Source organism: Pituophis catenifer, unplaced genomic scaffold (genome assembly GCF_029215685.1).
Source record: "Pituophis catenifer annectens isolate HBS135680 unplaced genomic scaffold, rPitCat1.0.hap2 SCAF_2, whole genome shotgun sequence".
NCBI classification, from domain to species: Eukaryota; Metazoa; Chordata; class Lepidosauria; order Squamata; family Colubridae; genus Pituophis; species Pituophis catenifer.
Genome location: NW_027256882.1, coordinates 147,929,385 through 147,946,985, shown reverse-complemented (window position 1 = coordinate 147,946,985; position 17,601 = coordinate 147,929,385). Strand labels below are relative to the sequence as shown.

The window sequence follows — 17,601 nt, the reverse complement described above, 5'->3', positions numbered from 1 at the left end:
TTCTGGGTAAACATGCATGCCACTGGGCTCTGTAACTTCTGTAGGAGAGCCCAAAGGTGCTTTTCCAAAAGGCAACTGGACATTCCTTGTTTTTTTCCTTGAAAACATTTCATTTCTCATCCAAGAACCTTCTTCATTTCTGACTGAACTGAACCATTCAGTCAGAACTGAAAAAGCTTCTAGGATGAGAAGGAAGAGGAGGCTTTTTTCACGAAAAAACAAAGAAAATCTAATTGCTTTTTGGAAAAGCACCTTTGAGGCAACCGTGACCTGGATGGTTGAGAATCTCCGTAGATGTGGTGGACGTGTCTCAAGGTAAAACAATATTGGAGTAAAATTAGAATATATTTAGAAGAGATAACCAGACAATGTATAGAGATGAAGCCAGAAATATTTTTGTTAGGATTACTTCCAGTCATATATGACAAAAAAATACAATATTTAATTATACATATTACAACAAGAATACAGCAAGAATAATATATGCACAAAATTGGAAAAATAATAATACACCGATGGAAGACAATTTGATTAGAAAAGTTTTGGAGTGCACAGAGATGGACAAGCTCTCAAAAAAAAAAATACAAGAAAAGGAGGAAACAGAATACTACATGGTATGGGAGAAATGGTATGACTGGTTAGAGGAGACGTATAAAGGGCAAGGAAAGAGTAAATGAGGAAGATAGAGGAATTGAAATGTAGTAACAAGTGGAAATGGAACGGACACAGAATGTATGATTGAATTTGAGTACATTGTTATCCTTATGTATATAAATCAATATTAGAATCATATGTACAAATGGTAAATTGAAGAAGGAGAGAAAAATTGATATGTAAGAAATGTTGAAAAGAAGAAAATTATAAAAATTTCTTTTTTTTGTTTTTTTTTTAAAACCTGTTTAATAAAAATTATTTTTTTTAAAAAGAGAGAGAATCTCCGTAGACTTCTGTAGGAGAGGTAACGAAATGACCACCTGGTATTTGGGACTACAATTCCCATGAAGTGTGTAGCTCAGAAAGTAGCAGCAGAATTGGGAAATGAATGGTGTAAACAGGTTGGGGCTTGTCCTGAAACGTTTGGGTGTGAAAAATTGAGTTACAGAGCCCTCTAATTGGAAGGAGTCAAAAACGGAGGAAACAAGATTGTCTTGTGGGGCTGTAAGTTCAGGAATTCCACCAGGTAACAGCAGATGGGACATAGAGAGATGCACATAGGGAGACTGGAGAGGAGGAGCAGAAGATCAGCCTGGAGGCATTGGGCAAAAGGAAGAAGAGGTAGTCTAAGGAGATAAGGGACCTAGGAATTTTTAAGGGAAGATTTTAAAGTAAGAAATATACAAAGTTTACTTGACAGCAAGAGAAATAAGAGGCAAAGCCTTCAAATTAAAGGAGAGCCAGAAAGATTCCTGGTGAATGGGATGCAAAGGGGAAAAAGCCCAGAACTGTATCTGCTACCTACCAGAGGAAGAGACAGTTTGGGGGTGCAATGGGATTTGTTTTGGTTGGCACACTCAGTCAATGTCCCAAAGGTGCTTTTTCAACTGGACTTCCTTTGTTTTTCCTTGAAGATGTTTCGCTTCTCATCCAAGAAGCTTCTTCAGTTCTGGAGTTTCTTGGATGAGAAGCAAAATGTCTTCAAGGAAAAACAAAGAAAGTCCAGTTGCCTCTTGAGAAAACAGTTTGAGATAACTATAACTCTAGATGACTAAGAATCTCCACAGACATTCAGCCAATGGGAATAAGGGGGTGGCGAGTTTCACCAGCAGACTGGATTTGAACCTGAAAGCAAAGGGAAGGGTCAAGATGTCTTTATGTGGTGGATTTTAATGACATAAGCTGCCTGGAGTCACCTGTGTGCGAGTTGGTCAGCCATATAAATTTGTTCAATGATGATGATAACAATAATAATAAACACACGAATGATATATAATTCAGGTTTACCTCCTGTAAAGTGGCAGCACAGAGTTCCAGAGCAATGTATTGGAACTGGCGGTCCCTCTCTGTGCAGAAATAGCGGATTACATTAGGGTGTTCATCAGATTCACGCAGCAGTTGAACCTCCCGGTCAGCAAAGCTGAAACATTCGGGGAGAATTCTCTTCACAGCAACATCTCTGTTGTCAAATGTGCCCCTGTGAATATTCCAACATACAAGGGGGCAATGACTTAGCATTCATCATTGCAGTCAGTTAGGATCTCACCTCAAATATGGCGTTAAGAAGTTTACAACAGTATTTCAAGAGATGTTTAATCTGGTTTAGAAAGAATATCCTACACTGTGGATACATTTATTGGGGGTGGGGGTGGGTGGGGCGGGGCTCTTTATAGTATTGCGAAGAGGACCCTGCCAGAGGATAGTGTATTTTTCTAAAAGTAAAAAAGTGACATGGGTAGCAGAGAGGTGCACTGTGCAAAGTTCCTAGTATAAAGTCACAAGGTAAAACTTTTTCTTGGTCTCTGGAAGAACCTTTCTGCTAAGGAAGCATGATGGGAAAGGCAGCGAAAAAAACTGTCAGGGCTACAATAAACTGACAGTGATGCCACCTGAGTCCCTCTTAAGATCGAATGAACAGGAAAGGCAGATTGCATCATCCACATATAATTTCATAGCATCCCTAAAAGGCACAGAAGATCAGAGCAACTGTGTGCATTTAGTAGCACTTTTCAAGTACCTGAAGAGGCATCATGAAAAATTCAGATTCTGACTGAACATTAGGCAAAGCAGCTGGACTGTGGGATTAGTAACCCAGAAAAGTGAGGGTGGACAGGTTCTCTTCAGGTGGAGGCTACTCAGCCATATTTTAAGTTTTTAAACTGAGCCACGTTTGATGGCCTAAAGCAGGGGTCCCCAATCCCAGGTCATGGGCCAGCACTGGTCCGCAGCCCGATAGGAACCAGGCCTCTCTAGCAAGTGAAGCTCCATCTGCATACATGCAAGATCCAGGCAGCATACGAAGCCAGGCCCACTCCCCAGTCCTTGGAAAAACTGTCCTCCACAAAACTGGTCTCAGGTGCCCAAAAGTTTGGGGGCTGCTGGCCTAAAGAGTTCTGTTCTTACAATTAGTAAAAAGGCAGATCAACACGGATTTTATGCTATGAAGGAAAATTTAAGAAAGGCTGGTCTCTCTCAACAATATACAAGTAGTCCTTGACTTACAACAATGGAGCCTGGGATTTTGTTACAAGTCATTGCAATTGTAAGTCAAGGTACTATGTGAGCAGACTTGACTTTACTACTATTTTTACAATGGTCCTAAGCAAATCACCATGGTTGTTAAGTGAAATATGCTGTTCTTAAGTGAATCGTGTGATTGTTAAACGAAGCCAGCCTATTGGCATTGCGGGAAAATGACAACAACCATAGCAATCATATGACTGCGGAAGACTGCGACTGATCATAAATGGGAATTGGCTGCCAAGCACGCAAAATGCAACCACATGACTGCAGGGGAGGGCAGTTGTAACTTTGAGCTTGGGTCATAAGTAACTTCTCTTAAAATCTGTCATAACTTGAAAACAGTCATTAAATGACCGGTCATAAGTTCAGGACTACCTGTACAGAGCTGCAGAGACATTTGTCTGGTTATATTAATTTGTTACAAATGCATCAGTGAAACACTAGATTATGGAATATTTCCTGAAAATATGTCTTTTGCTTTACCTATAAACAATTGTCCCCTCGGCTCCATGTCCAAGGACATCCTTCGGATTGAATGAAATCTTTCCAACCACAATGGTGCCCGAGTTTCCATCTGAAAAGCCATGAAGGAAACAGGAAGAAAAAGAACCATACATTACATTTTTCAGTAGCTATTTAAAGTATCAAGTCCAAAAGTCAAGATAAAAGTATTAAAAGGAATTAAGAAGTTTCTTCTGAGGCAGTCAAGACTTCAAAGGTGACAGTGGCAATTCAAATATACTCAAGAAAACAAATGCTAAAGTGGAATCAATAAGGTATACAGGCAGCAGCTCATGGATTTAAGTTTTTGTTAACTTGCCAGGTTGCAACATACTGTAACTTCCCTAACCTGGTTTAGTCTAGAGGTGCTGGATTTCAGCATGGCTATTAGGCATGATTGCTAACAATTATGGGGACTGAAATCCAATCCAGAAAGGATTGCTGATGAATCAACTTTCCAACCCTTCAACCCTGAAGGTAGCAGATCCTGAAACGTTCGTATAAGGATGAGAAACATGGAATGGTGGAGGGCCTGTGCTAAAGAAAACTCTTTACACACACTGGTTTAGTGGACAATTGTATGAGGTTTTCATCTAGTGTTTAAAAATCAGATTACATCACATTAACACAAACCTGAATTTAAAAAATATCACAGATACGGTGGACAAGCCTTCAGCTCTGACCCATTAGGCCTGATGGGAAATATCATTAATCCTAACCCCACTGGGAGAAAATATATATATAAAGTTGAGTTTTAGCACCTCCTTCAGGTTCAGTAGAAAGGCAGCTTCCAACATCAGAGGCAGAGAGGTTGGAGTAGACAGAGTGGTTTGATGTCTTTGGCGACGTATTCGGTGAGCTGGTGGCTGAGCCGTCTTGCCTGACACAAGGACCCTCCAGAACTTCTGCTTCTGGAGGAAGGTCTAGGGGAGGTCTGAAAGGCTGCTGCTTCAACAACCGCAGCTTCTCTTCGATCTGTTTCTGGAATTGCTGGTGCTGGCGCTGTTGCTGATGGTGCATGCTCTTCAAAGAATTTTTAAAAAAGTAATCTTAAGCAAGATGAATGATTTTAAACGAGCTCATAAATCCTTCTCCTTCCTTATGCTTTCAATTTCATACATAGTTAATTCTGGGAACTGTAATACGAAGTATTGGTCTGAGGAAAGCTTCTGAAAAGACTCAAAAATATCACATTCACGGAGACAGGAGTATACTATATAAGGGTTAACTGTATCATTGTTGGCTTTAATTTTCACACCACAGTGCCTAACTGCATAGAAGTCTGATTTCATGTTTTCAGTGATGTAGAAAATTCTTGGCAAATCCAAAATAGCATTTTCCATATTACAAGATTATTTATTTTTCTTTTCACATAGAAAGCAGAAATTGAGTGACCTGGGATGTCTAAAAGGGTTCCTTGTCAAAAAAAACGGAACATGTCTATACCTCCTTATCCATGCCCAACCATTCACTATTGTTATATTATTAAGACATCCCTGGCTCAAGACTTCATAGAATATAATTTGAGCATGAATATTGCTTTAAAACGATGGCTACACACATACCATGGGGTAGGTAATAACAAAGGCTACCCAGCCAACAAGCAGGAAAGTGCTCAAGAGAACGGTGGCAAAGTCCTTCAGGATGGAATCAACTGGAGCCTCTGTTCGGGTTGTAGTTTGGCTGGTTGTCTCAGCAGCATTCTCTGGAACAGGGTGTGGCAAATTTTTCTCGGGACTGCCAGCCATATTAATTGCCTAAGAAGCAAGAACTGCATCAATTTAAATGATCCCCTCTCTGCTACGACAGCTTAGGTTTGTTTTTTTTGAACAATTCAAGAAAATAATGCAAAGATACAATTTTCAGCCTTGCTAAGAGGGAATGAAAACTGGCCCCGGAAAAAATATACTACCATATTTTTCGGTGTATAAGATGCACCTTTTTACCCCCAAAAAGGGGGTGAAAACCTGGGTGTGTCTTATACGCCGAATGTAGCCCCGCCCACCTGCCGGCCCCCACCCTTCGGCCATTTTCGGGCAATTCCAGGTGGCAGGGATCTGGGTTGGGGCACAGCCTGAGAAACAACCCTCTTCGGGACAGTCTGGGGGGGGGAATCTGCCCGGCAGCTTTGGGGAACAAGGCGGGTGCCACGATTTGCGGCTGGTCACCCCTCTGGCCGCCCAGCAGGCAGCTTAGGGCAGGCAATGGCCACAATGACTTCACTCTCCTGCAATGTAGGAGCTGTCGCCTAAGCCCTCTGCGGCCAGGAGCCGAGCGAGCCGAACGAGAGCTCCTAAAGAAAAACGCCCCTCCTTTCCAGCCACCGCTGCCCGGATTCCCCAACACAATAATCAGAGCCACGTTTATTTATTTATTTATTATTTATTTATTATTTCAATTTGTATACCACCCTACTCCCGAAGGACTCAGGGCGGTGAACAGCCGTAGAATAAAACATATAAATACAAAATTTAAAATAAAGTAAAACGAATTAAATAATTTGGCTGAAAATTTTAAAACCCCAATAATTTAAAACCAAATTTAAAATTTTTAAAGTTTCCATTTAAAAAGGGGAAAAACTTAGGTCAGGCCAGCTTGATGAAATAAGAACGTCTTGAGCGCGCGACGGAAGGTACGCAGATCCGGGATCCTACCTATCTCTAGGGGGAGCTCGTTCCAAATAGTAGGTGCCCCCACAGAGAAGGCTCTCCCCCTGGGGGCCGCCAGTCGACATTGTTTGGCCGACGGCACCCGGAGGAGCCCATCCCTATGGGAGTGTACTGGTTGGTGGGAGGCTATTGGTGGTAGCAGGCAGTCCCGTAAATAACCAGGTCCTAACCAGGTTTCAGGCGGTGGGCAGCCAGTTCCCCTGCAAAGTGCAGCGGGGAACTGGGAACCGTTTTGGATTCGGGGAGGGGATTGCAGCGCTTCGGGAAGAAAAGCACTTTCAGGCGGAAGCTGGAAAGGATGGGCGTTTTTCTTTAGGAGTTCTTGTTTGGCTTGCTCGGCTCCTGGGCGCAGAGGGCTTAGGCAGCAGCTCCTACATTGCAGGGGAGTGAAGTCATTGTGGCCATTGCCCGCTCTAAGCTGCCTGCTGGGCGGCCAGAGAGGTGACCAGCCGCAAATCGTGGCACCCGCCTTGTTCCCCGAAACTGCCAGGCAGATTCCCTCCAGACCGTTCCAAAATGCTGGTAGGCAGAGGTAAAATACTTTTTTCCTTGTTTATCTCCCCCAAAATTAAGGTGCGTCTTATACTCCGGTGTGTCTTATACACCGAAAAATACGGTATATATAGTTTTCAAAGATCAGGTTTAATGTTGATAGTTTGACATTTCAGATTTATGGGGGGGGGAATTAAATTCTAAATTCAATGTAGAAAGTAGCCAACTCCTCCTGGTTGATCTGTTTCTTCTGTCTAGATTCAAAGGTAAGCTACCAATATTTCTCAATCAATATTGGACATTCCACTCTTGCATAGAGGGCCCTCAGTGAACTCTCATCCAGAGATCATGCATGCTTAATTTATCTTCTGCAGGGCTCCTAACCTTTGAATATATATCTGGAGTCCTTACATGTTACACAGGAAGCCCACGCACACCCTTGGTCCTCTGTTCCTCTGCAAGACCTATAAAATTACTGATTCCAGCCAACAGAGCTGCAAACTCTACCTGTGCATCTCCTAGTGAATGAAATGCAATGATTCCATTTTGAATATGGTGTAATTGTGTAGAAAGATATAATTGGGAATTAGCTCCTCAGTGGCAAGGTAATGGCCAAACCATTTGAGGTAATCTGAGGAATGATTTTAGTCTTAAGGACATCAACAGGGCCTATTAACACGCCTTTAAATGGGGAATGCATCGTGCTGGAATCAATTGTTATATTACCGGTATATATGGCATATTAAAATGTGTGTCAAAAAAACCCCTGCTGTTCATATCTGCTTTTAAGCAGGTTAATTTGAATGGTTAGGGTTTCTAACTGATCTCTAAGTAGGAATTTTAATTCTAGTTCTTTATTGCTGATTTTAGATAGTTTTGTGAAATTCTGGAGATATTAATATTATTTGATATTTGTGTTTATTTTTATTTTGCAAGTAAGCTAATTTGAAAAGGCTGTTTGGCCTTTAAGAATGACATAAGCTCCTGAAAAACAATACATGAATAATATATTTGCTTGGGGAAATATATTGACAATATTTGATGGTTGAATCTATTTAGGAAAGGCTGTTAAGGGAGCTCATCCTGTAATCTGCAAGAAATTGCATCTAAGATCTTTATTATATTGATTTCCATTTATGTACATTTATTTTACGCAAGTGGAATATTCTCTAGTAAATTTGTTAATTAGGTTTTAAAAAAACCAAACAAACCTCTTCAAAAGCTTTTTTGTCTGAATCTGCTGGGATCACATTTTCCTGACGTTTCGGCAAGTTGCTTGGAAATTTCTCCAGGATCCTGGTTGAGGCTGATAATGGGGTCTCATGATGCCCTTCAAATAGGAACATGGTTTCTGTTATTCCCAAAGGGAAAAAAAAATGTCCACGAAACAGTTTCACACAGTATACTTTCATTTAAATGGCTCAAAAATATGAACAGTCCCAGTTAGATGATCAAAGGTTAATCTAACTCAGAATTCAATTTCCAATAGTGACCAATATCTTGGACTATTGCAAACAAGACAGGAAGCCAATAACTGTCTTTCCCTGTTATTTGTTCCCAAGGCTGGTTGTGTCTGAGGTGCCATTCAGCTATCATAGTAGCAGTCACTCATCACTCAGAAGTTGCCTTCTAAGACTGGAATCTATATGGCTCCAGAGGTTGGTTGTCATCCCTTCCCCAGAACTCCTTCTCATTGGCCAGGCTGGCTGAGAATGCCTGGAGTTATAATTCTGCAAATATCCAGAGCCAAAAGTTCTTTACATCAGTCTAAGAGTTTACCCAATCTCACTTAAAAGAGAAAACATAACAGAATAACAGAGTTGGAAGCAACCTTGGAAGTCTTCTAATCCAAGCCCCTGCTCAGAAAGGAAACCCTATACCATTTCAGAGAAATGGTTGTTCAATCTCTTCTTAAAAACCTCCAGTGTTGGAGCACCTACAACTTCTGAAGGCAAGCCGTTTCATTGGTTTATTGTTCCCACTGTCAGGAAATTTCTCCTTAGTTCAGGGTTGCTTCTCTCCTTGATTAGTTTCCACCGATTGCTTCTTGTCCTGCCTTCTGGTGCTTTGGAAAATAGGTTGACCCCCTCTTCTTTGTGCCAGCCCCTTAGATATTGGAACACTGCTATCATGTCATCCCTAGTCCTTCTTTTCACTATAGACAAACCCAATTCCTGCAACCTGTTCTGAATCCTGTTGTGGAATACCTCTGTGGAATAGTTGCATATTGTATCCTTTTACATTAATACCCAGGATCTGAAAAGAATCACATTGCTAGTTCATTAAAGTTTCAGTTCTGGGTTTCAACTTACTGATAGCAAATGAACTCAACAAGTCAGGACCGCCTATGTAAATCTGGAGCATAGTTTTTGTACTTCATAATAACCTTATTATACTTAAAGTGACTTTTTCCCTTCCAAGTTCTTCCTGATATTTATTTTGCAAAAGCCAGAAACATAAGAGAGCTTTCTTTAAAACTTTAAATTAAACCAAGTATAATATGGTAGCAACTGACTGGCTTCTACGAACCTGCTTTTTTGTGCATTATTGTTAGTATATTCATAGAAAATATAATTTTATTATTTTTCCATCTCTTGTTTATTAAAAAGCCATCAAAAAGGAAATGGAAACGCAGTTGGATTTACTTGGACACAGTATGCTTCAAGAATGTAATAGTTATTTTAATTTTCCATTTTGTTCACCAGAGGGCAGTATAATGTAGAAAAAGCCTTTCAGTTACCTATTAAAAGCCAGTGGTTCCTCAGATAATGGAGTCCTTTCTTTGATTTAAATCCAGGCTGAAACCTTAGATCAGTACTTGGGGTGATCACACATTCTTCAATGGTGACTCCTTGTATTTTGGGGCCTTCTATCAATGGAATGGGACTTCCCCGGGGCTAGAAAAAGAGAGAGGAACGATGACAAAAATGTGGAATCTTTAGGTACAGGAATGGAACATTTAATACTTTATAAATGTAAACAAAATAAATTCTTCCATGGATTTAAACATTTCACATTTATGCACAGCTCTGTGGCATTGACATAGCTTTTCCATTTTTTTTGTTACTCAATTTGGGGATAGGCAGCTTATGCTTTTCAGAAATTTGGAACTGTAATTCACACAAGTCACTGCTGCCAGTCACGCTGGCAAAGATTCTTAAACATGGAGTCCAAAACATGTGGTAGCTTATGTTGGACTTAAGAAATCCAAGTATTTTTTTTCTTTAATTAAACCAAATAAAAGAAACTAAACAGAATTCATTAAATATACTGGGTGTACATCCAAACTGTGGTGGAATTGACAAAGAAGAGAAAGATCTGATTTGTAGGTTGCATTAGTTCTGCACACTTACCATAATAGCCACTCCTTCGTGCACCATTGATGGCGAAGCGTATAAGCCGGTAGAGTATTTCCCTACATAAAGTGTTGGCCTAGAGGAAGAACATTGGGAATCAGGAAGAAAAAGTTAATAGTGCCATGCCTGTATTATCCAGCACGCCCAACAGGTACAGTGCCTGAGGCTTATACAAATGTTTTACGTTAAGGAAGATTGCGAAAATAGGGAAACGATGAAGTAAACTTTGCCTTGAAATTGCCCTTGGAAAATAAACAGAAAGGGACCCTTGAATTTAACCTATTATTATGGGTTCTCAAATAAAAGAAGGAACTGATTGAAGAATACTGTACGGGCAGTCCTTGACTTATGACCACAATTGGAACCAGAATTTCCATTGCTAAGCAAGGCAGTGGTTAAATGCATCGTGCCCGATTTTATGACCTTGTTTGCAATGGTTGTTAACTGAATCACGGCAGTTAAGCAAATCATGGGGTCATTAAGCAAATCTGACTTCCCCCATTGATTTTTGCTTGTTGGGAAGCCGGCTGGGAAGGTCATAAATGGTGATCAAGTTATGAAATTTTGGATTAAGTCCAAAATTTCTGTTCTTAAGTGTAACAGCTGTTAAGTGAGCTTTGCCCCATTTTTCCACCTTTCTTGCCACAGTTGTTAAGTGAATCACTGCCATTGTTAGGTTAATAACACGGTTGTTAAGTGAATCTGGTTTTCCCATTGACTTTGCTTGTCACAGGTCACAAAAAGTGATCACATGACCCTGCCACCATCATAAGTACATGCCAGTTGCCAAGCATCTCATTTTTAAAAAAAAAATTTTTTTTTAAATTTTGATTTATATGCCGCCCTTCTCCGGAGACTCAGGGCAGCTTACAATGTGCTAAGCAATAGCCTTCATCCTTTTTGTATATTTATACAAAGTCAGCTTATTGCCCCCACAACTGGGTCCTCAATTTACCTACCTAAGAAAGGATGGAAGGCTGAGTCAACCTTGAGCCTGGAGAGATTCGAACCTGCAGTAATTGCAGGCAGCTGTTCTTAATAACAGGGTGCTTTAGACCACTGTACTACCAAGGCTTGATCACGTGACCATGCTGTAACGTTTGCACGTGTGAAAAACAGTCATAAGTCCCTTTTTTCAGTGCCCTTGTAATTTGAATGGCCGCTAAACGAACTGCTGTAAGTCGAGGACTACCTGTAATGGGAGATTGTACTTGAATCCCATACTGAATCAGATTGATTATTGAATCCCTGCAAGAGAGCGACTGAGCTGATTTGATAATACTAAATGCACAATTTTTGACAAACAACCAAATAGGCCATGATTTGGGGGTGGGAAAGCCTCTCACACTCACATTAGTTTGCTTTTGGCCTCCGTTTCTTTGGGAAATGGATATTTCCATTTAGTGATGCGCCCAACTTCACCGGACATGAACGTCAAGTATCGCAGGGTTTCCACTCCCACATTGGTGTGCATTACTTTCCATAAGCCTTCCCGCTGCCAGATGTAAAAAGCTACAACGGGGGAGCCGTAATTCTGGATCCACAAGACGTCCCCGGACTCACTGTCCACAGTCACCACTAGTCCATCTCCATTAGATGCAAAGTGAGACATTTCTGGAACGGGCACAGATAAAAAAACAACACATCTGCATAATTAGACACAACCAGCAGTCTTCTTACTACAACCTGCAAGTAGGATTAATATTCTTACTGTATTGGGCGTCTTCGTCAGGCAACGTTGCCGCGTAATTGAAGTAAGTGGCATTCCAGCGGAGTTCCTTACTCTTGGTATCGTACATGGTGATGGTATACTCTGTTGAAAGGAAAACAATGTTGTGTGAAGGAGAAAAAAAAACTAACGATGGGCTTCGAGTCTCTTTCTACTAGCATGCAGAGCAAAAGTGTACTGTGGAATGCTGGGAAATTCTTACCAGCCTCTGCTTGGCTATTATGGGGGGGAGGGGGGGAGACTTGAGTCTAATCCAGCAGAACTCTCGTGATCTTTATGAAATCAGATATTACTAAGCAGTTTTCTCATTGGACAAAGCCTCAGCATATTTCACTGAATATCAGTAAGCAGCACTGTCCCATTGTGAGTGGGAAGCTAATCTGATCTCTTGGTGTAAGGCCTTCATCTTTATAAAGCAACCCTATCTATGACCATGAAATATTCCAATGATAAGCAGGACTGAAGAAATGCTGTTTCCTTTTCTTCCACAGGGAGTTCTAAAACACACATGCATGTACACACACAAACACACACACACACACACAGAGAGTCCCACTCACTAAATGAAGGGAACACTCATAAGCTAACTCCGGAGCTGATATGGATTACCTGTGGAGGCCTATGGGTCCTACAGAATGGCAAACCCCATTTTAGTTTTTTCAACACTGACATGAAGGATCGCAGTGGCTCACAAGGTTAGAACACTGGACTGATGTTTGAGATCTGTTGCTGCCACGGGGCGGGGTGAGCTCCTGTCACATGCTCCAGCTTCTGCCGACACAGTGGTTCAAAAGCGAGCAATTGCAAGCAGATAAATGGGTACCACTTTGGTGGGCAACGGGGATGTGAAAGGAGCCCCCAATGGGGCATCCCCCAGGCAACGGTGATGTCACTGGCAAATCCTTTCACCACAAAAATACTTCAGTGCTTTCGACACAAATGTATAACCCTGACACAAAGCCATCTCAGAGGCTGAGGGGCAAGAATGTTCACCCTGATCTCTGAGAAATCAGGATGGGTGCCCTCCTAGGGACTCCAGGATGGCAGGAGGACTTCAGTAAAAGCATCTCCCTTTTCCAATGGCTTGGCTTTCAAAACTTTCTTACCTGTTCGACCAAGATACAGCAGTGATGTAGATGGGCACAAGCTTTCAGCAAATGAAGAGGTTAAAGTCTGCTGTTTTTCTCCTGTTGCAAGGTCTACAACATACCAGCTGTCTTGCTTCTTCCCTAAGAGTAAACATCAACATGAGTATAATTAAGCTTGAAGGGAAGTAGTGCAGTTAGTCCTTGATTTACGACCATTTGTTTAGCGAGCATTCAAAGTTACGTTGGTGCTGAAGAAATTACTTATGACCAGCATTCTCATATTCAGGTAATAAGAATAGGAATTCTTGGCAACCAGTATCTATTTATGATGGTTGCAGTGTCCTGAGGTCAAGTGATTTCCATTTGTGACCTTCCTAGCTAACTTCCGATTAGCGAAGTCAATAGGGGAAGCTGGATTCACTTAACGACTTTGTGACTCACGTAACAACAGTAGCGATTCACTTAATAACCATGGCAAAAAACTCCTAAATATAAATTTAATAAATAAAATAATAAAAAAAATGGAGCATGACTCACTTAACTTAACAATAGCCTTGCTTAACGATGGAAGTTCCTATCTCAGTTGTGATCATAAATTGAGGACTATCTGTATTTTCAGAACTAGCTTCCTGTCTACTAGCCACTAAGATATATGCTTTATCATCCGGATCTTCTATGAATATGAAACAACGGAAGCTCACAGCATTGGCAAAAATCCAGCCAATGAATTAACTACTGAAGATTAAGTAAAATTCAGGTAATCCCAAAACAAACAAAAAGCCCAAAGTCAAACAAGCAAAGAACAACCCTACACAACTGCAATATGGAGACAGTTTTTGGTAGTCTGTCAAACATAACATTGTACCCAGCACTCAAAATATTTCTAAATTAACTTCAGTTCATAAAAATGACAAAGTAATTCTTTGGGTTGTTGCGTCAGGAATTATAAACTAGATTTAAACATGAGAAAATACCTTGAGGGCTGTAATGAAGGAAATTTCTATGCAAGTGTTTTATACACACATGGGAAATACATGCAAATGTTATTTTTCAGTAGGAAATGGAACATTACCCATGTATAGAATTCCATCTGAACTGCGGCAAGGAGAGGCCTGGACAAGCTCTGGGATGGTGAATGGCAGTTTCTAGAACATAAATATTCGTGTTAGCCATCTTCACTTCATAGCAAACATTTAGCGAGGATTGCAAGACAAAGGCAATTGACGACTCCCATTTCAAAGCAGGTTGTTATTGAAGGGGACTGCCAGATTCTAGTTGTTTCATTGTACGTCAATACCAATTAGCAATATCTGCCATCTGGATTTGCCTTGCGTCACACAAAATGACAAAGATTTATATCAGCAAGTAACTCTGTGGTATTGATTTTGGGTCATTGCTACTTTCTCAGCGAAGAGGTATCTGTAAGTCTTAGTTTCTGGCCTATTTACTCTTGCATCTTTTTTGCTAAATATATGGTTTACCTCCTTTATTTTACTACTAATTGGAACATTGTTCACATTCCCTAGGGAGCATCTTAAAAGTTTCTATTTTGAGAAGCAAGTCCAGGAAAAAGAAGCAGGTGCTATTGTTCTATAATGCACAATTCTTTTCAGAGTGGAAGAAGATGGTACTTCTATTTTCTCTAAACACTCCAAGATGTATGATGACAGAAGAGATTAAAATTGAACACACTGGCATGGATAGAGAAAGAGAAAGACATCATAAATCAACCCTCCCAAACAAAAGAAAACAAATAGATCCTGTCTTCTCCTTGTAATTATTTATCTGAAAAGAAAAGCAAACTGTCTTTTAAATGTAGTCATTTATCTAGTCTTGTACTTCCTCAAAGGAGTTCAGGGTATGTCATGGCCCCATCGAAGCCTGGATCCGTAGAGGAGGACGAGCTAGGGCCAACGGAGGAACAACCCGAGGAACAGGACGAAGCAGTCCCAGGTCCCTCAGGCCTGGGAAGGGTTGCCAGCGAAGGAGAGAGGGTGCAGGATGACCAAGCAAGGGGAGAGGAGAGGGCAGGTAATGGAGCAGAGAAGTGAGGGAGCTCTGGCGATGAGCAATTACCTCCCCCTCCCCAACCCGATCCCTGAGCACAGAGAATGGAGAGGAGGCAGGATCAGCACAGGGCAACCCGACGACTCGGGAGGTGGGTGCCCTGCCCCACATCACAAGGCTCACCTGGGGAATGAAATTTAAAGAGATGCCACTGGGAGGGGAACTTTCTGGGAACAAGTGTTGCCTTTTTCCAGTCTCACGTGCTGCTCCCCACGTTTGGATACTTTGCTATGCCTTGCCCTGCTTGCCTGGCCTGGCTATGTGCGAGTTCGCAGCAACACAGTGCTGCTCTGTGTTGTGCTGCAGTCCCAGTGAACTCTTCCTGTGACGAGGACTCCTTGGAACCAAATTCCCTGAACTGTGGCTGCTCTCAGAACTATGCTGCTCCTCTGGATTAACAGCAGCCAGGAACCATTGGAGGTGCGTGTTTAGAGCTTTTCTCCTAGACTTGCAGTGACTGGTGGGACTTTGGGGGGAAATTGGAGCAATAAAGGGGAGTTAAGCCTTTGTTCCGGCTGTGTTGCTTCTGTGCCCTGGGTCATCACAGGGTAGTACAACCCTCTGTGTTTTACACTCATGATAACCTTGGGAAGCTAAGAATCGAGGACTAGCCCAAAATGAATCAATGGGCTGAATGGCCCATCTTGATCTTCCCAATCAACAGCCAGCGCTCCTGCTTTGGATATCTCTAGAAATGCGGTAAGCCCAATGTTGAGCAGCGAAAGCCGAAGTGTCCACTTTTAGCACTGACTAATTGTTCTGCTAACAAAGCTAAGTGCAGAACGTAAAATTCCACATGGTGCCCAGGACTGTGATCATTTGCAAGAACATACAGTGCATTCATCCAGTTTCTGTGACGTTTGCTCACTGTATACCTGTTTGCAGCACCTATCTTATCCTCACACCTGTGTATCACAAAACTACAACACACATATAGCCTGTACCCACTATAAAGATGTTGTATCTAAACTCAAGCAGGGGTAAAATAATGTAGTATTTTTCATAGCTACATAATACCGGTAAAAAGCAATCTACAATTTCTACATTTTAGAGATAAAAATAGAGGCACTGCGGTATATCTGTATCACCCATATCCTCATACCCATACTACCCTCTGATTGCAGAGTCTTTGCCGGTAGCCATGCCAACTGGGGTAGAACGGATTTGTAACCCCAACCTATCTGGAGGACACATGGCTAGAGAGAGCAGTCTACCTAGTTCCGTGATGGCAAACCTATGTCACGCGTGCCAGAGGTGCCACACAGTGCCCTCTCTGATGGCACGCGAGTCATCACTGCAGTTCAGCTCCGCCGTGCATGCGTGTGCGCCTCCCGTCGGCCAGCTGGTCTTTGGGTCTCTGCCGCGCATGTGCAGGGCGTGTGCAGGGGGTGGATGTGCATGCGAGGGGCCGTGCACACATGCGCGGGAGGGAGGGCATGTGCAGGGCTATGCACACATGCATGGGATGCATGCTGGGGGCATGCGCACATGCGTGGGGGGCAGGGCGCATGTGCAGGGGTGCATGCATGCATTGCATTTTGGGGGTTTGGGCACACGTGCATACATTTGTGCACGCGCTTTGGGCAGTTGGTCTGGAAAAGGTTAGCCATCACTGACCTAGTTCATATAGTGAGCTTTTATGTATGTACAGTACAGTCAAGCCAGATTGATCAAAATTATTATGGTGCTTGAATGATCAACATCAAATAGTAAAGCAGATTTGGCAGACAAAACTGTACAGTAATAAGACGACACATATTTTGCTTTTAGCTTTTTTTTTTTGGTCCCTTTGAGTCAGTGTTGACTCTTGTTGACTACATGGACAGGTTCAGGCAGTTTTCTTGGCAAAATCACAGAAGTGGTTTGCCATTGCCTTCTTTTTCCTAGGGCTGAGAGATTGACTGGCCCCAAGTCACCCAGCTGGCTTTCATGCCTCAGGTGGGATTATAATTGACAGTCTTCTGCTTTCTAGCCAGGTGCCTTAACCACTATATCAAACTGGCTCTCTTAGCTCATTAATCTTTGCCAAATAATTCATCCCAGAAGGAAAAAAATATTGCAACCATTTAGGAAACAGTTAAATATATATGAATAAATAATTCAAGTGCCCTGATAGTAAAGTATCACAAGGAGAAAGAAATACAGGTAGTCCTTGACTTATGACCACAACTGAGCCCAAAATTTCTGTTGTTAAGTGAGGCATTTGTTAAGTGAGTTTTGCCCCATTTAACGACCTTTCTTGCCACAGCTGTTAGGTAAATTACTGTTGTTGTTAAGTTAGTAACACAGTTATTAAGTGAATCTGGCTTCCCCATTGACTTTGCTCACAGGTATCAAACTCACCGTGTCACGTGACGTTTCACAATGTTTTCCCCATTCACGGAGCTGGCTTGGGCATGGTCTGTGCATGACGCACCCGGCCCATAGGCCACCAGTTTGACACCCCTGACTTTGCTTGTCAGAAGTCACAAAACATGATTACATGACCCCAGGACATTGCAACCATCATAAATTTGAGTCAG

General features: G+C 41.9%; 1 protein-coding gene across 1 annotated transcript in view; it reads right to left on the bottom strand.

Moving 5' to 3' along the window:
• ERN1 (endoplasmic reticulum to nucleus signaling 1) overlaps positions 1–17,601 on the bottom strand; it is a 56,648-nt gene that overhangs the window by 8,470 nt on the left and 30,577 nt on the right. The window contains exons 6-16 of the mRNA XM_070934422.1: positions 14,085–14,157; positions 13,031–13,153; positions 11,907–12,008; positions 11,548–11,809; positions 10,193–10,271; positions 9,580–9,736; positions 8,051–8,169; positions 5,244–5,435; positions 4,440–4,701; positions 3,661–3,751; positions 1,942–2,131 (exon numbers count right to left, since the gene is read on the bottom strand). Coding sequence (XP_070790523.1) covers positions 1,942–2,131; positions 3,661–3,751; positions 4,440–4,701; positions 5,244–5,435; positions 8,051–8,169; positions 9,580–9,736; positions 10,193–10,271; positions 11,548–11,809; positions 11,907–12,008; positions 13,031–13,153; positions 14,085–14,157 — 1,650 coding nt within the window. The remainder of the gene's footprint in view (positions 1–1,941; positions 2,132–3,660; positions 3,752–4,439; positions 4,702–5,243; positions 5,436–8,050; positions 8,170–9,579; positions 9,737–10,192; positions 10,272–11,547; positions 11,810–11,906; positions 12,009–13,030; positions 13,154–14,084; positions 14,158–17,601) is intronic.